Source organism: Quercus lobata, chromosome 5, assembly GCF_001633185.2.
Source record: "Quercus lobata isolate SW786 chromosome 5, ValleyOak3.0 Primary Assembly, whole genome shotgun sequence".
NCBI lineage: Eukaryota > Viridiplantae > Streptophyta > Magnoliopsida > Fagales > Fagaceae > Quercus > Quercus lobata.
Genome location: NC_044908.1, coordinates 58,744,581 through 58,766,782, shown reverse-complemented (window position 1 = coordinate 58,766,782; position 22,202 = coordinate 58,744,581). Strand labels below are relative to the sequence as shown.

Here is a 22,202-nt window from a genome sequence, read left to right as displayed (position 1 = left end):
TAGTTGTAGCAAAATTAAATAACTTAATTAATTTGGAATTGTCCCCTTTCTATACATTTTGTGTGGTTACGGTTGTAATGAATTTAGATTTTAGATATTTAAGCAGTATCCACATTTTAAAAAAATCTTTCAATTTTTATACATGTTAACGTAAATATAAAAAATATATAAAAATAATAATAATTTTATAGATCAATAAAATTGCAAAAATTATAAAGTTAAGATTTTAAGATTTTACTTAACTTCTAAATCATTTTAAGCTTTAAAAAAAAATAATAAAATCAAAAGATTTCAAGATTTAGATCTACATGTTAATGACCATGGTTCTAAGTTGTCTGCTTATAAAATATAAAAGCAAGTTGATATTAAAATTATACATAAAAGGGGTCAAGAATATTGTAACTTAATTTACAGAGTTATCCAAAATTCAAATCTCCCGTAAAAAATGAGCTAGTGGATCAAATTGGATACACGATTAACATGAAGTTGAGTTGGGCATAATAAACAAAGAAAACACGTAAATATTTTAAAATAACAATTCAATAATTATTGAATGTTATAACATTAAAAAGGTGTCACACTATATACACCATATATAATTTGATATCACAAGACCGTTTTGACTGGGCAGATCTAGATGGCAAATCAATGACATACACGGAACTGTTCATCAAAAAAAAAAAAAATTTGACATACACGGAACAAGCACTTGAGTACAAGAAACTCAGTGCGACAGTTTAGGACATGCACATTGCCAATAGAATTTATATATTAACGGAATCAGAATAACATTTTAAGTTGAGTTTTAAAAATATACAGCATTTCCTTTCATTGCCATGATATTTTCAATAATTGGCAATCTAATAGGAATTTGCTACGAATTCAGAAGAATGGCAACAATACATATGCACAAATACAGGTTAGAACAGCCTCCAAGGAAAATTATAATAACCAACCAATTTGTTCTTTGGATACAGGCATATATACATCAGATTTTGCAATTGATCCTATAATCTCACCAGCCATGACCATGAGCTCTTGTTACACCAAGCAAAACAGCAATCGCACACAGTGTGGACTGCACGTGTAAAAATAAAAATTGCGTGAGTACAGGCAAAGCATATATCATCATTTCTCAGCCAGCAAACAAGCGGATCAAAAATATCAATTTTTACAAAGAAGCGAAAGGAAGGCCAATTGTCAAAATTAGAAATTCCTAACACAAACCAGTGAAGAAACCAAGAGTAAAATCAGCTCTAGCATTTAATAAATAACATGACTATATTAACTTGTACTGTTGTACAGACTGCTTGCACGTTCTGTATTCCAAATTCACAGAGGGGGTTAGTTGGGATACGCATGGCACTAGAACTCAATGAACATGTCAGCTGGTAACCAAAATGTAGTAATTTTGTACACGTAGCATTTACAAACAGCATTATGCCAGCAACTAGCAACATATATCATTAGTAAGATTGTACCTCACATCTAAATGCACCAAACTATGTATTAGATGTTTAGCAAATATATTTATAGATTATCATTTGGTAGCACACAAATGAAATGCACATCACCATCTGATTTTTTTTGATAAGCAATGAGTTTTATTCATGATGAAAAAGACTTTATGTTAACAATAATGAACACAAAATATCTTGAAAAAATTACCATAAATCAGACAGATCATGCACCTTGTAAAACCAGAAGTTTTTTAAGTAATGCAACATACTTTGGAAGCCTCCAAGACCATAGGCCATATATCATAAATCATACCTTGAAAGGCACCTATACTCATAATCTTAAAACTGGACCTATACCAGTTTGGCCTAAATTCACAAACTGCTCAAATTGGTCCAAGAACCTGAACTGGTTTTGACAAACTTTGACATAATATTTTTTTTTAAATTAATAAAATCTGTGACTTATCAACCCCCACCCCCCCACCAAAAAAAAAGGCTTACATGCATGGGTTCTTTTATTAAAGTGGACCAAGTAATAAACTCCACATTGAACTAAAGAATGTTTTTTTTAATAATCAACTAAAGAATGTTAGGCCAACACAAAAGCTAGTCTATACATTTAATGTTTCGAATTTGGGGTGTGGTATTTTTAGATGAGGAAGTATAACATCCTCTTTCAATTTTTCCAATGCGAGAATTTCAATACAAGTCTCTCTCATAAAACAAGAAGTCCCACACTGAATAATAAAATGACTTTAAAATTGTCTTTACTTATAAATGAGCCACTCTACCCCTTTGTCTTTCATTCCTGAGGTGCAAAAGTCTCACACTGAAAATTTACATTGACAAAAAGTCTTTATAAATATCTCTTCTAAGTTAAAAATGAAGAAGTATTTCAGAAAGAAGAGAAATTTATTTCTTTATAAGTAAGTTTTGGTCCCAAGGGGAAGGAAAGATTTGAACCAGTGGCCTCCACTTTATGAGGCATGGTTCTCAACCAATTGTGCTACCCCTTAGGGTAAAATAAAATGTGAAGATTTTTGCACAATCTCAGAATTTAAAATATTCCTTCATATAATTTTAGAAAACTTATAAGTTTTGAGGTAAAATTCATAATATTAAAAACTTACAACTTAATAATTTCAAAAATAAAAAAATTTGTATACATGTTTTAAAGAGTAAAAACATAAATGATTATTTTTGGATATTTTTCAGTAACTATTATTAGTTATTTAAGACGTAACCAGCTCCACCACTAGAGGGACCTAAAAAGTAAAAACCAAGAACACTCTTTTTCTATATTTATTCCAGACCCTAAACATTTCTAGCACAGAGAATTCCAATTCCCTGACTTACATGCATCATACTCCAGCTATAAATATACAGGATCCACTCCTTCCAAATAATGTTGGACATTAAGCTTTTATTCAAAACCCCAACTCTCCAATTCAACAGGCCAACTTGAAAGAGTGGTGAAGCTGATGCACTACTTCCTAGCATGCGATTAAATTATGAACCAGATCCAGCAACTACTCTGTCTCCTGCTGTGCCATAGCACTAATCACAAGTTCAGAAAATATGTGTAGATTGCTCATTTCAAGATGATAGGGCCAGTCTCAAAAGATATGTAATGAACACTTGCAAAATTATTTGCTGAAGTCCATATCAATACATGGAATCATAAAGAAAGAAAATAATATAAACAGAAAACAACCTCAGGCAAGAGATAAAAGAGATACTGCACAACAAAAATACTTACAGCTATTGTGCAAGCAATATATCCAGGTTTTTCTCTGTAATCAACTCGTGCACAGAGCAGAATAAAAGTTCCAATGTACCAGGGAATGCCACCAAAAAAGAAACCAAATAAAAACCTTGAAAAAGAAAAAGGTGAATCAGTAACAGTCAAATACAAGTCCAAAAAAAATGAATCATCAAATTACACTATAAGGTCGTGTTGGAGATTCTGATCAGTTATGATATCCACCACAGATGTCGGACAGTTTTATCCCCTTCTCACTACCATATTTCTAACTAGTTCCAATTTCTTAGGGTCGCATATATATTCAAATTTTTATTTACTTTTTCACCTGGTAAGTGAATATGTTTATCCTAGACGATATTATACTAGTATAACTTCATGAATTTTAGATTTGCAATTTGTTATAGAAAATCATCATTTTATTACTGAAGTGCTTCCCATATGCACCTCTTACCTCATGCCTCAGAAAGTACTAGGCCGCAACTGGCAATTATCTAAGTTGCCATAGCTTAAGACATGCAGTTTAGAGGTAACTCAATACAACTGAGTGTGGGAGAGCTATTTAACCGTAGACAACACTTCATAGAAGTCAAATAAACTCAACCCCACCCCCCCCCCCCCCCCCCCCTTCTAAAAAAAAAACATAAATAAAGGAAAATGATGTAATTAAGAATTATCCATAGAAAAGAACTTACAAGAACCAGCCCATACCGATACCACAGCAAGGAAGACGTGGTTCCCTTATAGGTGTTCCCTCAACAACAGCATAACCTTGAACAACTTTAAACAAAAACATTTAAAAATAAAAATCATAAGAAAGGAAGATTAAACCAAACTGTAAATTTTTTCCCTCTTTCTGGTCAACTTTACAAATATTTTGTATAGCATTCATATGTAGTAGCCACTTCAATTTCAATATTGACAAGAACTTCAAGTACATAGCTATAAACATTCAGAGGTTGTTACAGGCATGCATGTTAACGTCCTTGTTAAAGCTCAAAATACAGGTATGCAGCAGATAGAAGATAGACAGACAAACAAAGAGACGTCTAGAGATAAGAATTTCCCCAATAGTGTGGAAAATGGAGACTTACTCATAAAACCCATGGCAAAAAATGGTCTATTTGCAAATGTTGCGTCATTCTCAGTAGGATAATTAGGATCTCTTGATGTGAGGAATCCACATGCAACATGTTAGAACGTTGTTTTGCACAGAGACTAGGATTAAATTACCTTCTAACGTTAATCAATGGCCTAAGAGTCATAGGTATTTCATATTCAGAGGCATCACTTGTAACTTCCAAAAATATAATATGATAGAACTTCACTCTATGGCATTTGCTCCAAGCCAAGACACCAATTGGTTTTTGGTGCAGACAAGGTTCAAACCTCAAATCTCTCATTTGACGATAAGAAACTTTACTAGTTGAGCTAACTGAAATTCACGACTATGGAGAATTCACATCATATTAGAACCTTTAAAGGAAACATAATTAATCTCAATCAAGATCCATATTTCATAAGATCCTAGCTCTTCTATTACTATTTAGATTCCATCTAAATTAGTAACTCAACCAAATATATAATCAATAAAATGCAACCTAAGCAATAACATCAAAATATAAATACCACACTTGAATAGCCCAACCACAACCAATCAATCATAACCAATTGAACACCAAAATTGACACACTCATTTCCCTTAGAGTTACTATAATTTGCACTATAACCAATCATAATTCACAAAACAAACAAAATATTTTTAATCCAAAATAATCAAAATTTTGAATTTATACCTTGACCGGTTTGGTATCCATAAGGAAGATGATGATGGTAACCTGGGGGAGGAACTGGCTGAGGGAAACCGACAACCGGCTGAGGCTGTGGCTGAGGGGCAGGAGGGTAGTAGTTGGCGACGCCTTGGAACGTGCCATAGGGGAGCTGGTTCTGCTGGTTGCCGGTCACTCCTCTGCCCTTGCCTTCTTCGCTCATTTCTCTTTCTTTTTTCCGATCAAATCGGATAGGAATTTTTTGAATTTTGGGGGTTAGGGTTTCAGAGAAACACGTGAACGTGATCGTCAGCCTCCTCGTTTCTTCTCAGCTCAACTCCGCTGTGCAGTAACCAAAATATTTTGACGCGGTAAAGAATAGGTATTTATAGGCTTACAGCTTTGAAAGGATTTGACCCAAGCCCACCAACCCGACTCGTTTTTGTGCTTGGCTGTTTTGTTCGATTTGGTTGACTTCTCGGTTTTTTTTTTTTTTTTGATAGGGAGCAATATAAAAACCTATTATTGGTTAGAGAAATGCTATGTAAGCAACACTTCCATAATAAATTTTAAGTGACAAGTTCTTATGAGTTGTTATTGGTGGGCAAAAAAATAATTCCAGTGGTAAATTCAAATTATAACTATGATTTATTGTGAAAGTGTTATGAAAATATTGTGGACGTAGTGATTAGTTAGATTTGTTAATCTATTCTGTAGTATTTAAGAGCTTCCCTTGTTTGGACTATGTGAGAGTGCTTTTCTTTCAAGATACTCAGGCCCAAGGATCCCGGGCCTAAATGAAAAAAAAGGAAGAGAGGATTTGGTGGACCGGGCCTTGGCTCACCGCAGCTAACGAGCTGTTTAAGAGTCAAGTAGGTGCAGAGAATACTCCTGACATCATACAAAAATGACAAACGAGGATATTGTAGAATGCCAAAATATTAACAACGTAAATTCAGAAGAAAGACAGGATTAGCAAAAAAAAAAAGAACGATAAAGAAAAAGGTGCAGTGGGATCCTGGGAATTAATAAGCAGTATTTTATTAACAAATTGTCTGTTTGATTACAGAAAGCTCACTAAGACGTGATACAAGGTCCAATCAAGCTCAAAAATTGCAGTCTTGAATGGCTATTTCAGCCTTCAAAACTTGCAAAGTTTGATTCCCGTTGAATCCGAGTATGTGCAATAGTGGCCTTTACAGGATATCGGGAGACAGTATTTTGTTCTTCCCTTAGTATTTTTCTTTCTGGATGGATCTTTCTGATGGTTCTTCCTAGAGAGTTTCTTCTCTTTTTTTTTTGTGCTTCTTTTCTTTTTTCTCGTCCCTTTCTTCACGACCCGTCCCCTCCTTTTATAATGGAATTTTTCTGGGTATCCCGGGTTCCTCTGTTTTGCTCTTTTGCAAACAGAGCATGTTCTGTCCCTGTTGCCTTGGTAAGTTCCTTTGCCGTTTTCCCTCATTCTTCCCTTCTCTTGGTTCTGATTCCTTCAAAAGCTTCTGGTCGGTCATCCTCTTTGGGACGTGCTGAGGTATGCCCTTCTCGGTATCCCCATTTCTGGCGTGTTTCTCTTTTCCCTTTCTTTCCTATTTGGGCGGAATCTTGTTCTGCCATCAACGAAAGTCGTTCGTTGCTATTCTTTCTTCCCTGTCCTGGTTCCCCGAGGCCTTTTGCTGTCTGTGCTATGAGAGGTCGTTTTGCGCTTCTTGTTTTTTTCTTCTTTTCCTGTCTTCTTTCTACCGATCTGTCTCAGTCTTCCTTTTTATTTGTGCTTGAAGGGTTCTGGGGATCCTTGCTTCTTTATATTTTTGCCATGGTCTCTTTTGGGATGCTGCTTCCTTTTCTGGGCTTCAGGATCCTCTGGCTTTTCTTTTATCCCCCATGGGTCATCCGTTCCTGTTACTTTTGGGTTTAGCCTGGATTTTTTCTTTTGGGCTTTGACTTGCTCTTCCATTTCTTTTGGGCTTGACTTGCTCTTCCATTTCTTTTGGGCTTATTTTATTGTAACCCTTTTTTTTTTTTGGACCTCAACAGACTAGATATTCCTTTTTGTTCCAAAATACTCATACAACGTACATATAACTAAGGGTAAAACTTGAGGATAACACTATAAAAATATATTCTAACTCTCTACTAAAATATTTTCTACAAAATAGGATTACTCTCCCACTAACCCACTTCTTCAAAACAACTATAAGTTTACTTTTTAAAAAATATATAGAAAAACAAGTTAAACAAAAATAAAAAAATCATCTGCACGTTTATCTTCCTACCAAATTATTAACTTTTACCCAAAAAAAAATAGAGGCTAGTCTTTTTCTTTTTCTTTTTTTAAAGTTTTAATACTATTTTTATATGAAATATAAAAAGTAGTCAAACAAATCTATTACTTTTTTTTTTCTATAAAAAGTTTTATAAAACGGTCAATTGACAAATTCTCTAAAGTTCAAAACATTATTAAAAGGTACTTCAGTGTCCAAGGCAAAAACAAACCTACACAAAATATAGAGTAATGTTACGAATACAATAATTTCACAATAAAACCTAAGTGACAAATTATTATTAATTTTCATCTGAGTCCATCACTACATTATTATTATTATTATTATTATTATTATTATTTTATCTTCCATTAACAGCTTACCATCTAAATTTTGTTGTGAAAATGTTGTCCCACAAGTTTATTCCAAAATATATGCAAGATTGCAAGTCACCATGAAAATCCAAAAATTAGAAAAGATAGAAATGAAAAGTTCCCCATCTTGTTCCAAAAGAATGTGGTATTAAAAAAGGATGGACATGTATCATGTAAGATCTCCCTTTGAAATGACGCTTTCCTTAATTAAATTAACTAGTCGGTCCGCTCCTCTGATAGCTTTTTTAAATATATGCTTAGCGAGAGGTGCCATGCTTGCTTCATTAGAGCATCCACAGTAGCCGTGGCAAAAATTATGTCATTTTGTCACATCAAAGACCTACTTTATTATTTTACCACATCATTTTACAACATTCCATTTATCAGATATTTTATCATTCAATTCTATACATTAAAATAATATATACTACTCATTAAAATAATATATTATCTCAGCCACCAACAACAAACAAATACCAATCACCAAGCAACAACAGCCACCAACCACTACTGCCGCAACAACACCGACTAGCCACCACCGGCACAACCACCACTTCACCACCACACATGCCCAACAAGGTAGCAACCACCACCACCACCCCACCATCACACACCCAGTAAGGCAGAAACCACCAACAAAACAGGGAAAAAAAAAAAAAAAAACACCAGCAAATACCAATCACCAAGCACAACCACCACCCAAATGCCAAACCACCACCGATTCAACACCGATTTAGCACCGATTCAAACAAAACAAAGAGCCATCGATTCAAACAGAGAGGAGAGGGCCATTACCCCCACAGCCCACCACCATTACCACTGTCACCGCCCATAGCCCACAGCCCACCACCACCATCAGATCAACCCAAATTGCAGCCAAAAAAAAAAAACCCACAACCAGAGAGAGGCAGAGTGGCTAGAGCGTGAGATCGACGGCGGCCTTAGGATGAGATCGGCGAGATCGAGTGTAGCTGGAGCGTGGATGAGATCGAGCGTGGCGGAGCACGCTGTCGTCGTCGGAGCTACGCCGTCGTCGCTGACGATGAACATCCCGGACTAGTCGAAGAGAGAGGGAACCGGTACAGGGAGAAGAGAGAGTGAACCAGAGAGTGAGAGAGAAGAGAAAAGAAAAAATGAAGAGAGAGGAGAGAGAAAAGGGAATATAAAATAATAAAACTTTTGCAACATCTGTTTGTACCGTTGCAAATTTGCAATGGTATTGTAGCCATGTTGTATAATTTTTGAGATTTGGCACATCTCATAAAGCTCCATTTTTGTGTTTGATGTGGCAAATATGCCAAATATTTGGCATTTAGCACATTTACCACACCTGCTATGGATGCTCTTAGATATTTCAATCAACGAGAGGGAAATTAGATTACTAGTCATTGAGTTTTACCAAAGAGACCGCCATAAGAGAGTGTGTTGTAGTGAGTAAATCAGTAGAGCTTAGATTGAAGAACCTGATTTGTGGAGGTGATGCATCAAACGTGATTTTGCCTTTACAAAACTTCTCACAATAGCCTCATAGGTCCATTAAGCACATTATTTTGGAAACTATAAATATTCTCAAAGCTTTTGAATGTTGGTTTGTAGCGCATATCTATAAAGAAGCAAACTTAATAGCCCATAATATTATTAGGGGAAAATGGCTAAATGCCTTTTAAAAATACGTAGCAAAACATCCATATTTTGGAACTCGATTTTACAAAATTTAGTTCGGTGTAAAACTTGATATCCTCAAATCGAGTTCTATGTGTATTTTTACTTAAATTTTCAAAAAATATTAAGTGATAAAATATGCATAGAACTTGACATGCTAAATACTTTAAAAAGAGTGGCTCAATATTATCAAGTGGATTTTTTTTTTTTTTGGTAATTTCGAGAGAATGACAAATGATATGTGATAGACTTAGGTGATAGCTAACTGAAAATATGGACGAATCATAACGACTTAACATCATTTTATTGGACAAACTAAACAAATGTGATAAACCTAAGTGTCACTTAATGAAAAATATGGACTAAGGGATTGCTAATGCAAACGAAATATAGTTCCAAAGGGTGAAATTCAAATTCTGAAACTTTAGAGTATAAAATCCAAAGACCCCCAGACATCAAAAGTATGCTTTACACTTTAGAGCATTTACATTTATTTATGTATAATAGAAAAAGATGTAGAGTTTACACAGTTTTATCTAAAAATAACTCACATCAATCCATGTATAATTGTATAAATTTACAAGTTTTTCATAGTAACCATATAAATTTATACTGACATTATTCATTTTGCATTTAGTTGTTTATTCTTTCTTTACGTATCTCGAGAACGAAGGAAGAAAGTTAATGATGATTATTATATGTGAATAAAGATAAACAACAAAAAAACTCAAGAAAAATCAATATTTTAATTAAATATAGTATAAATATATAATATAACATGAGATGTTTTGAAAAGTAATTAAGTAAAATAGAAAAAGTAGATTTTTATATTGAAATAGACATGAATTTTTGCGCGAGGCGATGCAAATGGTTGTAGCCAAACTCAACATTTTTAAAGTTTGGGGTTTAATTTATTATTTTTAAAAGTTGAGTTGTTCATCATTTACAACCCAAAAATATGTGAGTCCGTTTGGATTGAGCTTATTGTTGCTGAAACTGAAAACTGAAAACACTGTAGCAAAATAATTTTTAAATGTGTGAAAAGTACCGTAAGACCTATTTTTAATATTTTTTAATACATAAACAGTATTGCTACAGTACATAAACAGTACTGCTACAGTGGTAAATTTTGTGCATAACATATGAAAAGAAAAAAAAAAAAAAAAAAAAAAAAAACAAAGAAAACGCAGAACGGAAACGTAGACGCAGGAAAACAGAGTAGCCAAACGCCCTCATAGGGTTTATTTTTTAAAGTGAAAATATTCCAAATGATATAATATCTATGGTAAAGATAGAAATCTAAAGATTCTCAAAAAAGATAGAAATCTAAAGATCAGTCAATCTGAGTGAGACACAGAGAGAGAGAGAGAGAGAGAGAGAGAGCTATACTAATGAAAGCGCTTTAGCAGGGAACGTCCATGATCCATGTTCCTCTCTCTCTCTCTCCATTGAAAAGAATCCTAGTACTACAGTCTGCACCACGTGAAACTGTCGAATTCCTAGTAGCATTTTGCTAAGTACTTAAAAAGAAAAAAAAATACATCTTCTTCAGCAACTACTATTACAGAAGTACTTTACGAATCTCTCAATTCTGCTGACTTCACACTCTGTCTCTGTATCTGTCTCTCGCCTTTGTGGGGGAGGCCATATCTGTTGCTGCTTCATATGCATAACAAATGTGTTCAGATCTTCTCTTACAAATCACAACACTGGTAAGCCTCTTTTCATTCATCATTGTATAAGGTTTTCTAAATTGTTTTTAATTTTGATTAGTTTTTTTCTTTCTGGGTATGTTGAATCTCTAAAGAATTTTCAAGTTTTGGAAATGACAAGTTGGGTTTGTTATGAGAGTTTGGAAGTCTTCAGTCTTCACTACTTGTTTGATGAAATGTTTAGATAGCACAATTCAAGTATCTGATTTAATGGCAAGCACATTTGGGCAAATAACTAAGATTTAGTGTTCATTCAGAAGGATTGAAAATTAGGAGCACAGGATAGTTAGAACATGGACTTGTAGGAAGAATATTTGACTGAATAAGATTTTCTAAATTGTTTTAAATTTGATTAGTTTTTTTTCTTTCTTTTTGGGTATGTTAAATCTCTTTAAGAGTTTTTTGGTTTTGGAAATGACAAGTTGGGTTTTTTATGAGAGTTTGGAATTCTTCACTACATTTTTGATGAAATGGTTAGCTAGCACATGCCAAGGATCTGATTAAATGGCAAGCACATTTGGGCAAGTAAATAAAATCTAGTGTTCATTCAGAAAGGTTGAAAAATTAGGACCACAGGAATACAGGATAGGTAGAAGATGGACTTGTAGGAAGAATACATGAGTGAATGAAGCTGTAGACGAGGGGGAGGCCTGTCTACCCACCCCTAGGGCAGGTTTTGAATTGCTGTGAGTGTGATTGGTTTGTTGATTGATTGAGGAGTGAGGATTTGGTGTGGTTTGCGACAATGTTATCAGAATTTAATATGTGTCAATTTAGCGCAGTTTGAAGTGGCATTCAGTTCAAAAAATAGTTTGATTTTAATTTTGTTCAAATGTATTCGAAATAATTTTTTGTTTTAGTTGCTGAGTGAGGATTTTTTTCTTTAAAAAAATTTAATTTAAAAAAGTGCATATGAAAATATCTACAATTGAGTTCTGATTAGCAATGATGCTTTGCTGTTAGGTTTTCTTTGCTGAATTTTTTGAATGGTCGTGTGATTGATTGAGGAGTGAGTTTTTGGTTGCAAAAATAGTTATTGGAATTTAATATGAGTTAATTAAGGCAGTAAGAAGTGAAATTCAGCTTAACAATGGTTTGATTTTAACTTTGTGCAAATGATTCAGAAATCGTTGTTCGTTTTAGTTGCTGAGGATTTATTTATTTATTTTTATGTTTATCTTTGAAAATAACAATGATGCTATTGCTAAGTGTTATAATACATTTAGTAGCGCAAAAAGTGGCTATTGGTGTAATTAGCTTTTGGAATATCCATTATATCAGGTCCTTGGTAGTCACTAGGTTATATGTTTTGAGTTAGAGCCTTTTTGAGGCTCAAGATATAGGATCTGTAATTCTGTATCTATTACTTAGTAGAAATAGCAGCTCGATATTGTTAAGCTTATGAAGGATGATATATAGAATTTCTGTTGAGGTATAAAGATTACTTCCTTTGTATATCTATGTATTATAGATACTTAAAAATTATGATATATTGCTTTGAGAAATTCTCTGTATATTATTTTCCCCACACTTAATGATTCTGATGTATTGATTCTTTTCAGTTCAATGCAGATAAGAGCCCATTTCAGCAGACTTATGCTGCTCAGGTAATGCATCTATGTTTCATGTAGGCAACCACATTATCTACTTGCACTATAGGTATCATCTTTGTATTGTTTGCCTCTGTACGTTTTATTTACACTGAATTTAAGTTATAAGGTGTAGAAAAATTGAATATATTCATGCTTAGGTTGTGAATTCTTACATATTCAAATTATCCTGGAGTATGATACCATAACCTCCCCAGAACTGTAGCTCATAGTGTGATATTGTGCAGTTCCTCAAACAACCCCCCCACCCAAAAAAAAAAAGGAGATATAAGCAGAAAACAATTAAAATAGGAAAAATATTGAAAATACATGCACCACACCTAAAGATTTTTTATGGTAACCTCTATTGTATTTAAGAAGTAGTCGTTATCATACTTTTCCTATCTGACCTCTTCCTACTACGATTTAGTTTGGTCAAATCAGTTTCTGGAAGACTGGGGTCAACCAGTCAGCCCTTCTTGTCATCTGTTTCTTTATTTTATTCAGTATGCTGTGGTAACTTAGGTAATATGTTTCATAGTCTTGCTGGCTTGACACGTTTTGGGTTATTACTGTGGGTAGGAGGATACGATATATGATTGAATAGATACTTTATTTGACTATGATGATTTGCTTTCTAGTGAACCTCATACATGTGGGTGTTTTCAGTGATTCCTTTACATGACACTAACAGAGATTGAAAGCTTCAGTCATCTTCTCTGTTGGGATTGATCATGATCATTAGTTCTTTGTTTTTAAAAATCTGTGACTTGATAGGTTATCACGGAAGTTTAATAAGATACATCTAAAAGTCTCCTCTTTTGCCAAATTGTGAAATTGATATCTTGTAAAATACCCAAATCCAAAGACCAATATAGAAATCTATCTTTTTCACTGTTATATTGTATTTAATAGTGGGTAAACATCTTAGCATACTGAATCAAATAAAGAAACTATAATGAGTATACACACACACACACACAAAACCCTGACCTCTTAAAAGTGTTTGATTTTTATACAAACACTATTTTTAAGGTGTTGTACCACACAAACAATTTTTTCTTTACATGTCAGAAGACATGAACAAGGACAATTACTATTATTTTGATATGTTTTGATTAAACGACATCTTCATTTTGATCATAGCTATCACTGTTATGAATTTTTACGAAGTACAAGAGAATTTTATAAAATGTTATGTTATTTTTAAACTTTGCATGACTAAATTATTATCACGTTTTGTCCATTTATTATTGTTTCAAATTTTCTATACAAAAAATTTTAGAAATTGAAAAACTTTGAGTAATTTTTTTTGAAAAGAAGATTGTAACTTGATATATTGGGAAATGCTGTGCGTTAAATGTGCTGCATGAATTGTTGAACAGGGCTTGTTTTTCATTTTTTGTAGTCGAATCTTAGTAAATGTAATTGCAGGAGGCACTCAAGCAAGTTCAAGTAGTGAATTTAACTAAATTTGCTTGCACATGTAATGATTGGAAAACTTTGTGCATCTAATGTTCAGTGTCTAATGTTCAATGAATATTAGAAACATTGATTTATTGTGTGTTGAGTGTGCTTTTGCTAAGTAAAGAAATGTTAAAAGACTCTTATTTCATGAGAAAGAGCAGAGGGACCTAATTATATTATTCTTTGGGGGGTGTGGGGAGATGGCCGGATGGGAGTGGCGGTGAGGGTTGTACATTTTTCTTGGAATAGGAAGTCCTTGGTCAGGGTTTTACATTTGTTGATTTTGAAACTTTTCAATGTTGATCTAGATATATCCCATAAATATAATTTTCCATTGTTTAATTTCTTATGTGGTAGCTGCTTCACTATACTGCCAGGTTAATGATCAATGTTATAGTTTACTTAAGAAAAAAAAAAGATCATTGTTATAGTATAGTTGAAACTAGGTGTCAGGGCCTTTTACTTTGTCTGCATAACCTTTTTGATAAGTAAGTTTCTGCATAACCTTTTTTTTTTCTTAAATTTTTATATGCAAGCAGTTTTACTCATGATGCTATTATCACTTTTGACATTGTTAGCTATTGCTTGACTTAGATTTTGTTTCATATATATCAAGGTTGAGCAATATATATCAAGGTTGAACAAATTTCTTCATTGAATAACTTATCATATATTCTTATGGCATTTGATTTCAATCCCATTTATGCTCTTCTCCCTAGTATTTCTGGTGGAATCCATATTTATAAGTGGATGCCTCTATGACCGTCTCCAATTTAGCAGATCTCTTGCACACACGCTGATTGATGACTCTTAACTGAGAAACGCAAAATCATGTACCCATCTATTGGTGATAGAAATTATCATCATCAGATATTTGGGATCAATGTTATATGTATTTATGGCCATCTATTAGCATGAGATAAATGGGCTTTTTTCAATCAAAAGATTTGCTTCGGATTTTCATTTAGAGATCTCCTACTGTTATAAGTAGTGGGTTTCTCTAATGCATATTTTCCATTTCCTGATATCCAGTAAAACAATTTTATGTAGAGATTTGGCTCTTTGTGAGTAGTTTTCTCTCTATATTGCTTTGCAAGTTGGTCATTTTTTGCTCTTTTGTTAATTTGCTCCTGTTGACTAGTATGAGCTATACTTATTTAGTTTTCTTCTAATATGTGATAGGCATGAAGCTGTTGTCTTTTCTGGAACCATTTGGTAATGGATAAAGAGCTGTTTTTTAGACTGGTTCATTTGAAAACTATTGACAGAGTAAGTATCTAGAAAAAACTAAAGGTGAAGTACGATGATGATGACATTTCCAAAGCGTTACTTGATTGTCATTTTAACCTTCATCAGCACATCTGTTTGCTACATAGAACGTGTAGGCTTCTCTATTGCATATACAATTGCTGCTGATGCTGCTAGGGTAAACCAATCAACTAAAGGAACTATACTTGCTACATTCTATTGTGGATATGCCTGTTCTCAGGTGCCTGGTGGATGGGCAGCTCAGAGAATTGGTGGTAGAAAGGTCCTCCTTATTTCTTTTGTGTTATGGTCATTGACTTGTGCATTAGTACCACTAGACCCCAATAAAGTCACAGTTTTAGTGATTGCCCGCTTACTTGTTGGTGTGGCACAAGGCTTCATCTTCCCCTCCATCCACACAGTTCTAGCACAGTGGGTGCCACCCCACGAAAGATCCAGATCTGTTTCTCTAACAATGTCTGGGATGTACCTTGGTGCAGCTGCAGGAATGCTTTTCCTTCCAAGCTTAGTAAAGTATAAAGGACCCCAATCAGTATTTCTTGCTGAGGCGGCATTAGGTGCCATGTGGTGCATGCTTTGGTTCAACTATGCTAGTGACCCTCCTTGGTCTGAACATCCAAAAGCCACTGCTGCTGGTTTTGGTGAATCTTTGTTGCCAGTTAAAGGAAACCAGAAAGTGAAAGTGGAGAATGGAGGAATTTCTGGCAGAACTGCCAACATACCATGGAAAAAAATTGTACTCAGCTTGCCAGTTTGGGCAATTGTGGTAAATAATTTCACCTTCCATTATGGTTTGTATGTGTTGATGAACTGGCTGCCAACATACTTTGAGAAAGGACTGCAGCTTAGCCTTCAGGAGATGGGATCATCTAAAATGATGCCTTATTTTAACATGTTTATATTTTCAAATATTGGCGGGGTGGTTGCTGACCACTTAATCACCAAGAGGATCTTGTCGGTGACTGGAGTCAGGAAGTTGTTGAACACTGTAGGGTTCTTAGTTGCTTCTCTTGCATTGATAGCACTTCCTATCTTCAGAACTTCCAGTGGGGCAGTGTTTTGTTCTTCTGTGGCTCTTGGTTTCTTGGCACTAGGAAGAGCTGGGTTTGCAGTGAACCACATGGATATTGCTCCAAGATATGCAGGGATTGTTATGGGAGTTTCTAATACTGCCGGTACCTTTGCTGGCATCATTGGAGTTCATCTCACTGGTTGTCTTCTTGAAACTGCGAAAACTTCTGATTCAGATCTTTCAAGTCCAGATAGCTGGAGATTAGTGTTTTACATACCAGGGTATCTATGCATATTTAGTAGTTTGGTGTTTTTATTGTTTTCCACTGGGGAGAGAATTTTTGACTGAGTTAATCTTGTTCCATGTCAAGATAAAATCTCACCAGTACTTTGTTACGGTCAAGATTCAATTTACAAATATCTGCTGATGAGCCCTACAAATATCTTGGGAGTTCGAAAATCAGCCTCTCCAATAAATTGGTTGTAAGGTTGCTTACCACGACTTCTCTCAAACCCTTACAAAAGTGGGAGCTTTGTGCACTAGGTATGACCTTTGTTGATGAGTGTTATGAGGGTTGCCCAGCATATAATTCTTTTCCAGGAAGGGTGTAAGATGTCCAGCAGTCCATAAAAGAATTTAAATGGTAGTGTAGGCATAGGATGGAAAGATACTGCAAAATATTCTTTAATGTTCCAAATGTAAAGAATCTGTAACTTATTTGCTTGTTTTTTCAATCGCTACGCCATAATCGAGCAGGTTTTCATTTGGCTCATGAAACATTGCATCTTCATGACATGTTCAGGAATCAGGTGTAATTTATTGACAGCACAGAAAATAAGGTATTAGATTTATGTGAAGAGGGGTGTTTACTAAACCGCATAAACTGCACAAATCGCAAAAATTGTATTGAAATTGCCTATAAAATAGCATAACTGCACCGCACCACACCGCATGGTGCAATGCGGTTTGCGGTTTTATAATAAGAAAACCACACAAATCGCACTGCACCGCACCCTCTCTATATATTAATATATTTAATTATTTTTAATATTATATATATATTATTAATAATTTAATAACCCTAATTTTTCAAAAAAAAAAAAAATGATAACCCTAGTAAGTGTTGATTAAGAAAGCCAACCCAAAATAAAGAAAAACTAGTTCAATAGCTAAAAACTTGTACCAAAATAAAAAGAAAAATTAGTTTTGGGCTGGGTAGAAAAAAACCCAAAATTTGAAATATATACCAATTTCAAATCATTCAAACCGCATCTTATACACCACATCGTATATGTGACCGCAAAAATGAGGTGTGGTGCGGTTATGGTTTTGGCTTAAAACTCGTACCAAAATAAAGAGAAAAATTAGTTTTGGGCTGGGTAGAAAAAAACCCAAAATTTGAAATATATACCGATTTCAAATTATTCAAACCGCATCTTATACACCACACCATATATGTGACCGCAAAAATGAGGTGTGGTGTGGTTATGGTTTTGGCTAAACTTTAAAACGCACCACATCGTACCGCACATGTGACCGTAAAAATAAGGTGTGGTGCAGTTATGGTTTTAGCTAAACCGCACCGCAAAGTGCGGTGCTTAAAATGACCCAAAACCGCACTGCACCACACCCTAAACACCCCTATCTGTGACTATATTTCAAGGGGAGTTGTGCTAGGACCACCAAAAATGGCACAATTTTGTGCCACAACTCGCCACGTGGCGAGTTGTGACTGGTGAAGGAGTGCTTGTGAATTATGTGGAGACACACATTCCCTAATTACAACTTGCCACATGGTGAGTTATGACACAAAATTGTGCCATTTTCGGTAGTCTCAGCATTTTCCATTTCAAGACTTCCATATACCTTTTACCTTACTAGTTTCTAGAAGTTCGACCAAATTTAGTAGCAATTTCACTTACTCTAAAAATGGTTGAGTAGGTTAGTCAGTCATCTCATCAAAAAAAGAAAAGAAAAAGTTAGTCAGTCACAAGATCTGATCAATTGAGGTTTACAAGGAAAGAAGAGATTTAATTATCAAAGAATCTTGCCTATATTCAAGTTACTCCAGATATTACTTGATTGGCAAACAATAGCCTAAAAGAATTCTTGATGCTTTGGGTAAGCAAATCAAAAGCAGGTTCATAGTACTATAGTAGAACGAGAAAGTATTTGGTATTAAATGATAATGGTATCAAAATTTAATAAGTGAAGGACAAATTTACAAAAAAAAAATTATCCATTAACAACGGCTAGACATAGTCAAAGGCCTTATAGCTAAATTGACACATCTTCATGCACAAAGTGCTTAGGGGTCCGGGGGGAAAGGGTTCAAGCTACGGGGTTAGCAGCATATTGTAGTTATCTTTCAAAAAAAAAAAAAAAAAAAAACAACAACTGCTAGACATGTGTTAATAAATAGTTATTTTTGCACAGATATTTTTCATTTATTGAATTTTGACACAGATGATGTAGTATCTTTTGATACAAAATATTTTTTCCTAGTAGAACACCTAATTAGAGGCATCATTCAACCCAATATGAAGAAAGTTCTACATCTCGCAAAATTAATTCTTATTGAACTTAACGTGTTTTCAAAAAAAACTTGAGATGTCATTTTTGATCACTTAAGCATAGGAAATTTCGAAGCCATCACCACATGGGTGCCCTATCATCAAATTTTCCCTGTTTTGCAAGCATCGAATTTTTAAGATTTAAACCATTTCTTCAATAAAGATAAAGAAAAAAAAAGGAGCCGTGCTCGAGTTAGAGTTAAATTCATATATGAACACTACTATTAGCCATTTGTCAAAGTCAAGCTCAAAGAACTTTCTTGTTCTGTATCTTTCATTTTAAGAGTGTTCCGTGCCTTCATGATTATTAGTGACCTTTGCTCCTAAATCCTAATTCCATGACAAGACATCCAAATAACACTGGTTTTCAAACCTCACCCACCTTCTCTTTCTATTTGCCAAGCAAAAACAAAATGCCCCATATACAAAAATAAAATAAATATAAGCAGACAAAAAAGACACCCAAATATCCCATGGGATCTACTGCTTAAAAATTTTAGGACCACACCAATTTTCATAAATATATTTTAAAATATTTGAATTAAAAAAAAAAAAAGGCTAAATTGTAAATTAAGTTTGAGAGTATTTGAATTTTACACCCTAAAGTTTCAGAATTTGAATTTTACTTCCTCAAATTTTATTTTGTTTGTAGTTTTTGTAGCCTAAAAAATTTAAAATGACATGGCATAAAAAAATGAGCATCGTTTGATTTGATGAACTAAATACATGTGGCAAGCTTATGTAACATTTAACGAAAAATATGAATGTAGAGATTGTTGAGGCAAATGAAATAGAACTTTAAAGTAGTAAAATTCAAATTCTGAAATTTCATGGTATAAAATTCAAATACTCTCGAACTGTATAAAAAATGGTAAACCTATATAAAGTAACAAATTAACAAATAACCAATCACAATTGATCTCTTAAACTAAATGTAAGAATAATTCCCTACTACTAGAACTAGAAATAGAACATTTATTAAAGTTAGAAGTGTTAAAGTGCATGGCTGGACTCTAGTTAGAAGTGTTAGAGTGCATGGTTGCACCTAGAGTCCAGCCTAGGGGTGTCAATATTCAACCTAACCCACAAACATGACACGAATCCGACACGGGTTTTTTCGGGTTAGGGTTGGGCCTTAATGGGTTTGGGTCATAAATGGGTCGACCCGAAAATAACACGATAAGAAACATGTCATAAGCGGGTCAACCTACGTAACCCGCAATAAACACGTTTGACACGTCAATTTATTTTTGTCAACCCAAAATGACTTACTTAACACAACCTGTTTAACCTGTATAACAAATAAATATTTATTTTATTTTAGATTTGTCAAATACCTTTTATATCCAACATATATTTTAAATTTGAAAAGAAAAGTGAGTAATTACAAAAATTTACAAGGGATATAATTGGAAATTTAAACTTTGCAAACCTTAGAACTACTAATAATATATATATATATATATATATATATTTTTTTTTTTTGTGGCATAGAACTTGCACAAATAAAATTGGATGAGCTTGTGGAAGATGTTATGAATTTGGATATCAACAAAGAATCTATGGATGATAATCATGGTCATAGTTAGGATTAGTCTACTATTTGCTTAAATTATTTCAATATTGATACTTAGCATTTGGCGAGTTCCAAGGATATTATATTTTTGTTGAACTATGTTATTTTATTTTTGTTAAACTTTGTTATTTTGAATTTGGTTTGAAGTGTATGACTTCTTTTGGAGTGTAAAGAACTTATTTCTAAATGAAGGTTATATTTTTGTTGAACTATATTATTTTGAATATAGGTTGAAGACATGAAGTGTATGCACTGTTTTTTGGGATGTAAAAAAAATTATTTTTAGATGAATGTTATATTTAATATTATGCAGGTTGAAATGGGTTGTGTTACATTCGTGTCAACCCAACACGACTCGTTTATTAAGCGTGTCAAATGGGTTGGGTCAGGTCAACCCGCCTTATTAATAGGTTGGGTTAGGGTTGAAAGATCATGACACGATTATTAAATGAGTCGGGTTAGGGTTAAGCTATTTAGTCAAATATCTCTACCTCGACACGACACGAACCCGACACGCTAACCCGAATTGACACCCCTAATCCAGCCCACATGATATTAGCTTGGTTTACAAGCTTGGTTTAATGAGCTTGGTTTACAAGCTTCTATTTCAAGTGGGAATAAGAAAACATGACGACAAGCTTGAAGACTCCTCATTCTAATAGCGGGCTTGCATGAATAAAACTCCTTTTACAAATTGAACTAGGAGTGTAGGCGGTCGGAGCTTTGTTAATATAAATTTCACTGAAGAGTGAAACACAATTTTGAAACTAATTGAAAAAAAAAAAAAGAAAAAAGATTAGGACATTGTGCAACATTGAAAGAAAAAAGAAAATGTGATTTTTCTAAAATCTTGCTATCGAGTTTTGTAGTAAGATTGTATTTGCTCCTAAAGATATTATATTCTCTCAATTTATTGTGAATTCAAATTTTGAGTACAACTTAAATGTTGTAATCTTTATTTTATTAGAGTGAATTGATTGGATTTCCTCAGTTTTTTCCCTTATGAGTCCGTTTGGATTGAACTTATTGTTGCTGAAACTGAAAACTGAAAACACTGTAGCAAAATAATTTTTAAATGTGTGAAAAGTATCGTGAGACCAATTTTTAATATTTTTAATGCGTGAACAGTGTTGCTACAGTACGTGAACAGTATTGCTACAGTATATGAACAGTGATTTTTGTCTCTGTACAGTAAATTCACTGTTCATGCACTGAGAAAAAAATAAAAAAAAAAGGATGAAAACGTGAAATGAAAACGTGAACGTTGGCTTCAGCTGAAACCAAACGCTCACTATATTAAAGAGTTTTATTGGTCATTTTTCAATGTTTTTGTTAGTTGATTTTTTTACCGCTTCCGTACCTTTCATTTTTTTTTTTTTTTTGCTTGAGACTTATCCCACCAAGAAGATATTGTACTCAAAAGAAAAAAGAAAAGATATAGAAGAAATTGGAACAGTCTTGTCACTCTCTTTACAGGGCCCAAACAATAGGTTCAGACAACTGGGTTCTTGAGCTGCCAACTAGCGTGCTTGCATGGACAGCCTATCCTAATTCGCTTTACAGTACCTCCATCAAATAAGATAAGCACTAAACAATGTCTTATATAAATTAATAAATAAAAAATACAATGTCCAATAAACAACAAAATCTAATCATAAATTTGATGACAGAAAAGATAATCATAAATTTCAATAAACAACAAAATCTAATCATAAA

At 33.9% G+C, this 22,202-nt stretch overlaps 2 protein-coding genes across 3 annotated transcripts; one reads left to right on the top strand and one right to left on the bottom strand.

The window, feature by feature from the left end:
- Positions 1 to 742: 742 nt before the first annotated feature.
- On the bottom strand, positions 743 to 5,355 carry LOC115991860 (60S ribosomal protein L18a-like protein). 2 transcript variants are annotated; one of them, XM_031115810.1, is made up of 4 exons: positions 5,019 to 5,355; positions 3,918 to 4,002; positions 3,220 to 3,334; positions 743 to 1,078 (listed from the first exon to the last, which is right to left on the bottom strand). In XM_031115810.1, exons 1-4 carry the CDS (start codon positions 5,212 to 5,214, stop codon positions 1,016 to 1,018), a joined length of 459 nt encoding a protein of 152 aa, XP_030971670.1. In that variant the 5' UTR covers positions 5,215 to 5,355; the 3' UTR covers positions 743 to 1,015. The 2 variants fall into 2 exon arrangements, with proteins under 2 accessions (XP_030971670.1, XP_030971671.1); XM_031115811.1 differs by having other exon boundaries at positions 3,918 to 3,993.
- A 5,250-nt stretch (positions 5,356 to 10,605) lies between these two features.
- On the top strand, positions 10,606 to 17,103 carry LOC115992165 (probable anion transporter 5). Its single transcript, XM_031116247.1, has 3 exons — positions 10,606 to 11,000; positions 12,563 to 12,607; positions 15,239 to 17,103. Exon 3 carries the CDS (start codon positions 15,360 to 15,362, stop codon positions 16,683 to 16,685), a length of 1,326 nt encoding a protein of 441 aa, XP_030972107.1. The 5' UTR covers positions 10,606 to 11,000; positions 12,563 to 12,607; positions 15,239 to 15,359; the 3' UTR covers positions 16,686 to 17,103.
- The last annotated feature ends 5,099 nt before the right edge of the window (positions 17,104 to 22,202 follow it).

Coding starts and splice junctions, on each gene's coding strand:
- LOC115991860 (XM_031115810.1), bottom strand. CDS start 5,214: ATGAGCGAAGAAGGCAAGGGCAGAGGAGTGACCGGCAACCAGCAGAAC. Junction 4,003..5,018: donor TGGATACCAAACCGGTCAAG/GTATAAATTCAA, acceptor TTTTGTTTAAAG/TTGTTCAAGGTTATGCTGTT. Junction 1,079..3,219: donor ATATTGCTTGCACAATAGCT/GTAAGTATTTTT, acceptor TTACACGTGCAG/TCCACACTGTGTGCGATTGC.
- LOC115992165 (XM_031116247.1), top strand. CDS start 15,360: ATGATGATGACATTTCCAAAGCGTTACTTGATTGTCATTTTAACCTTC.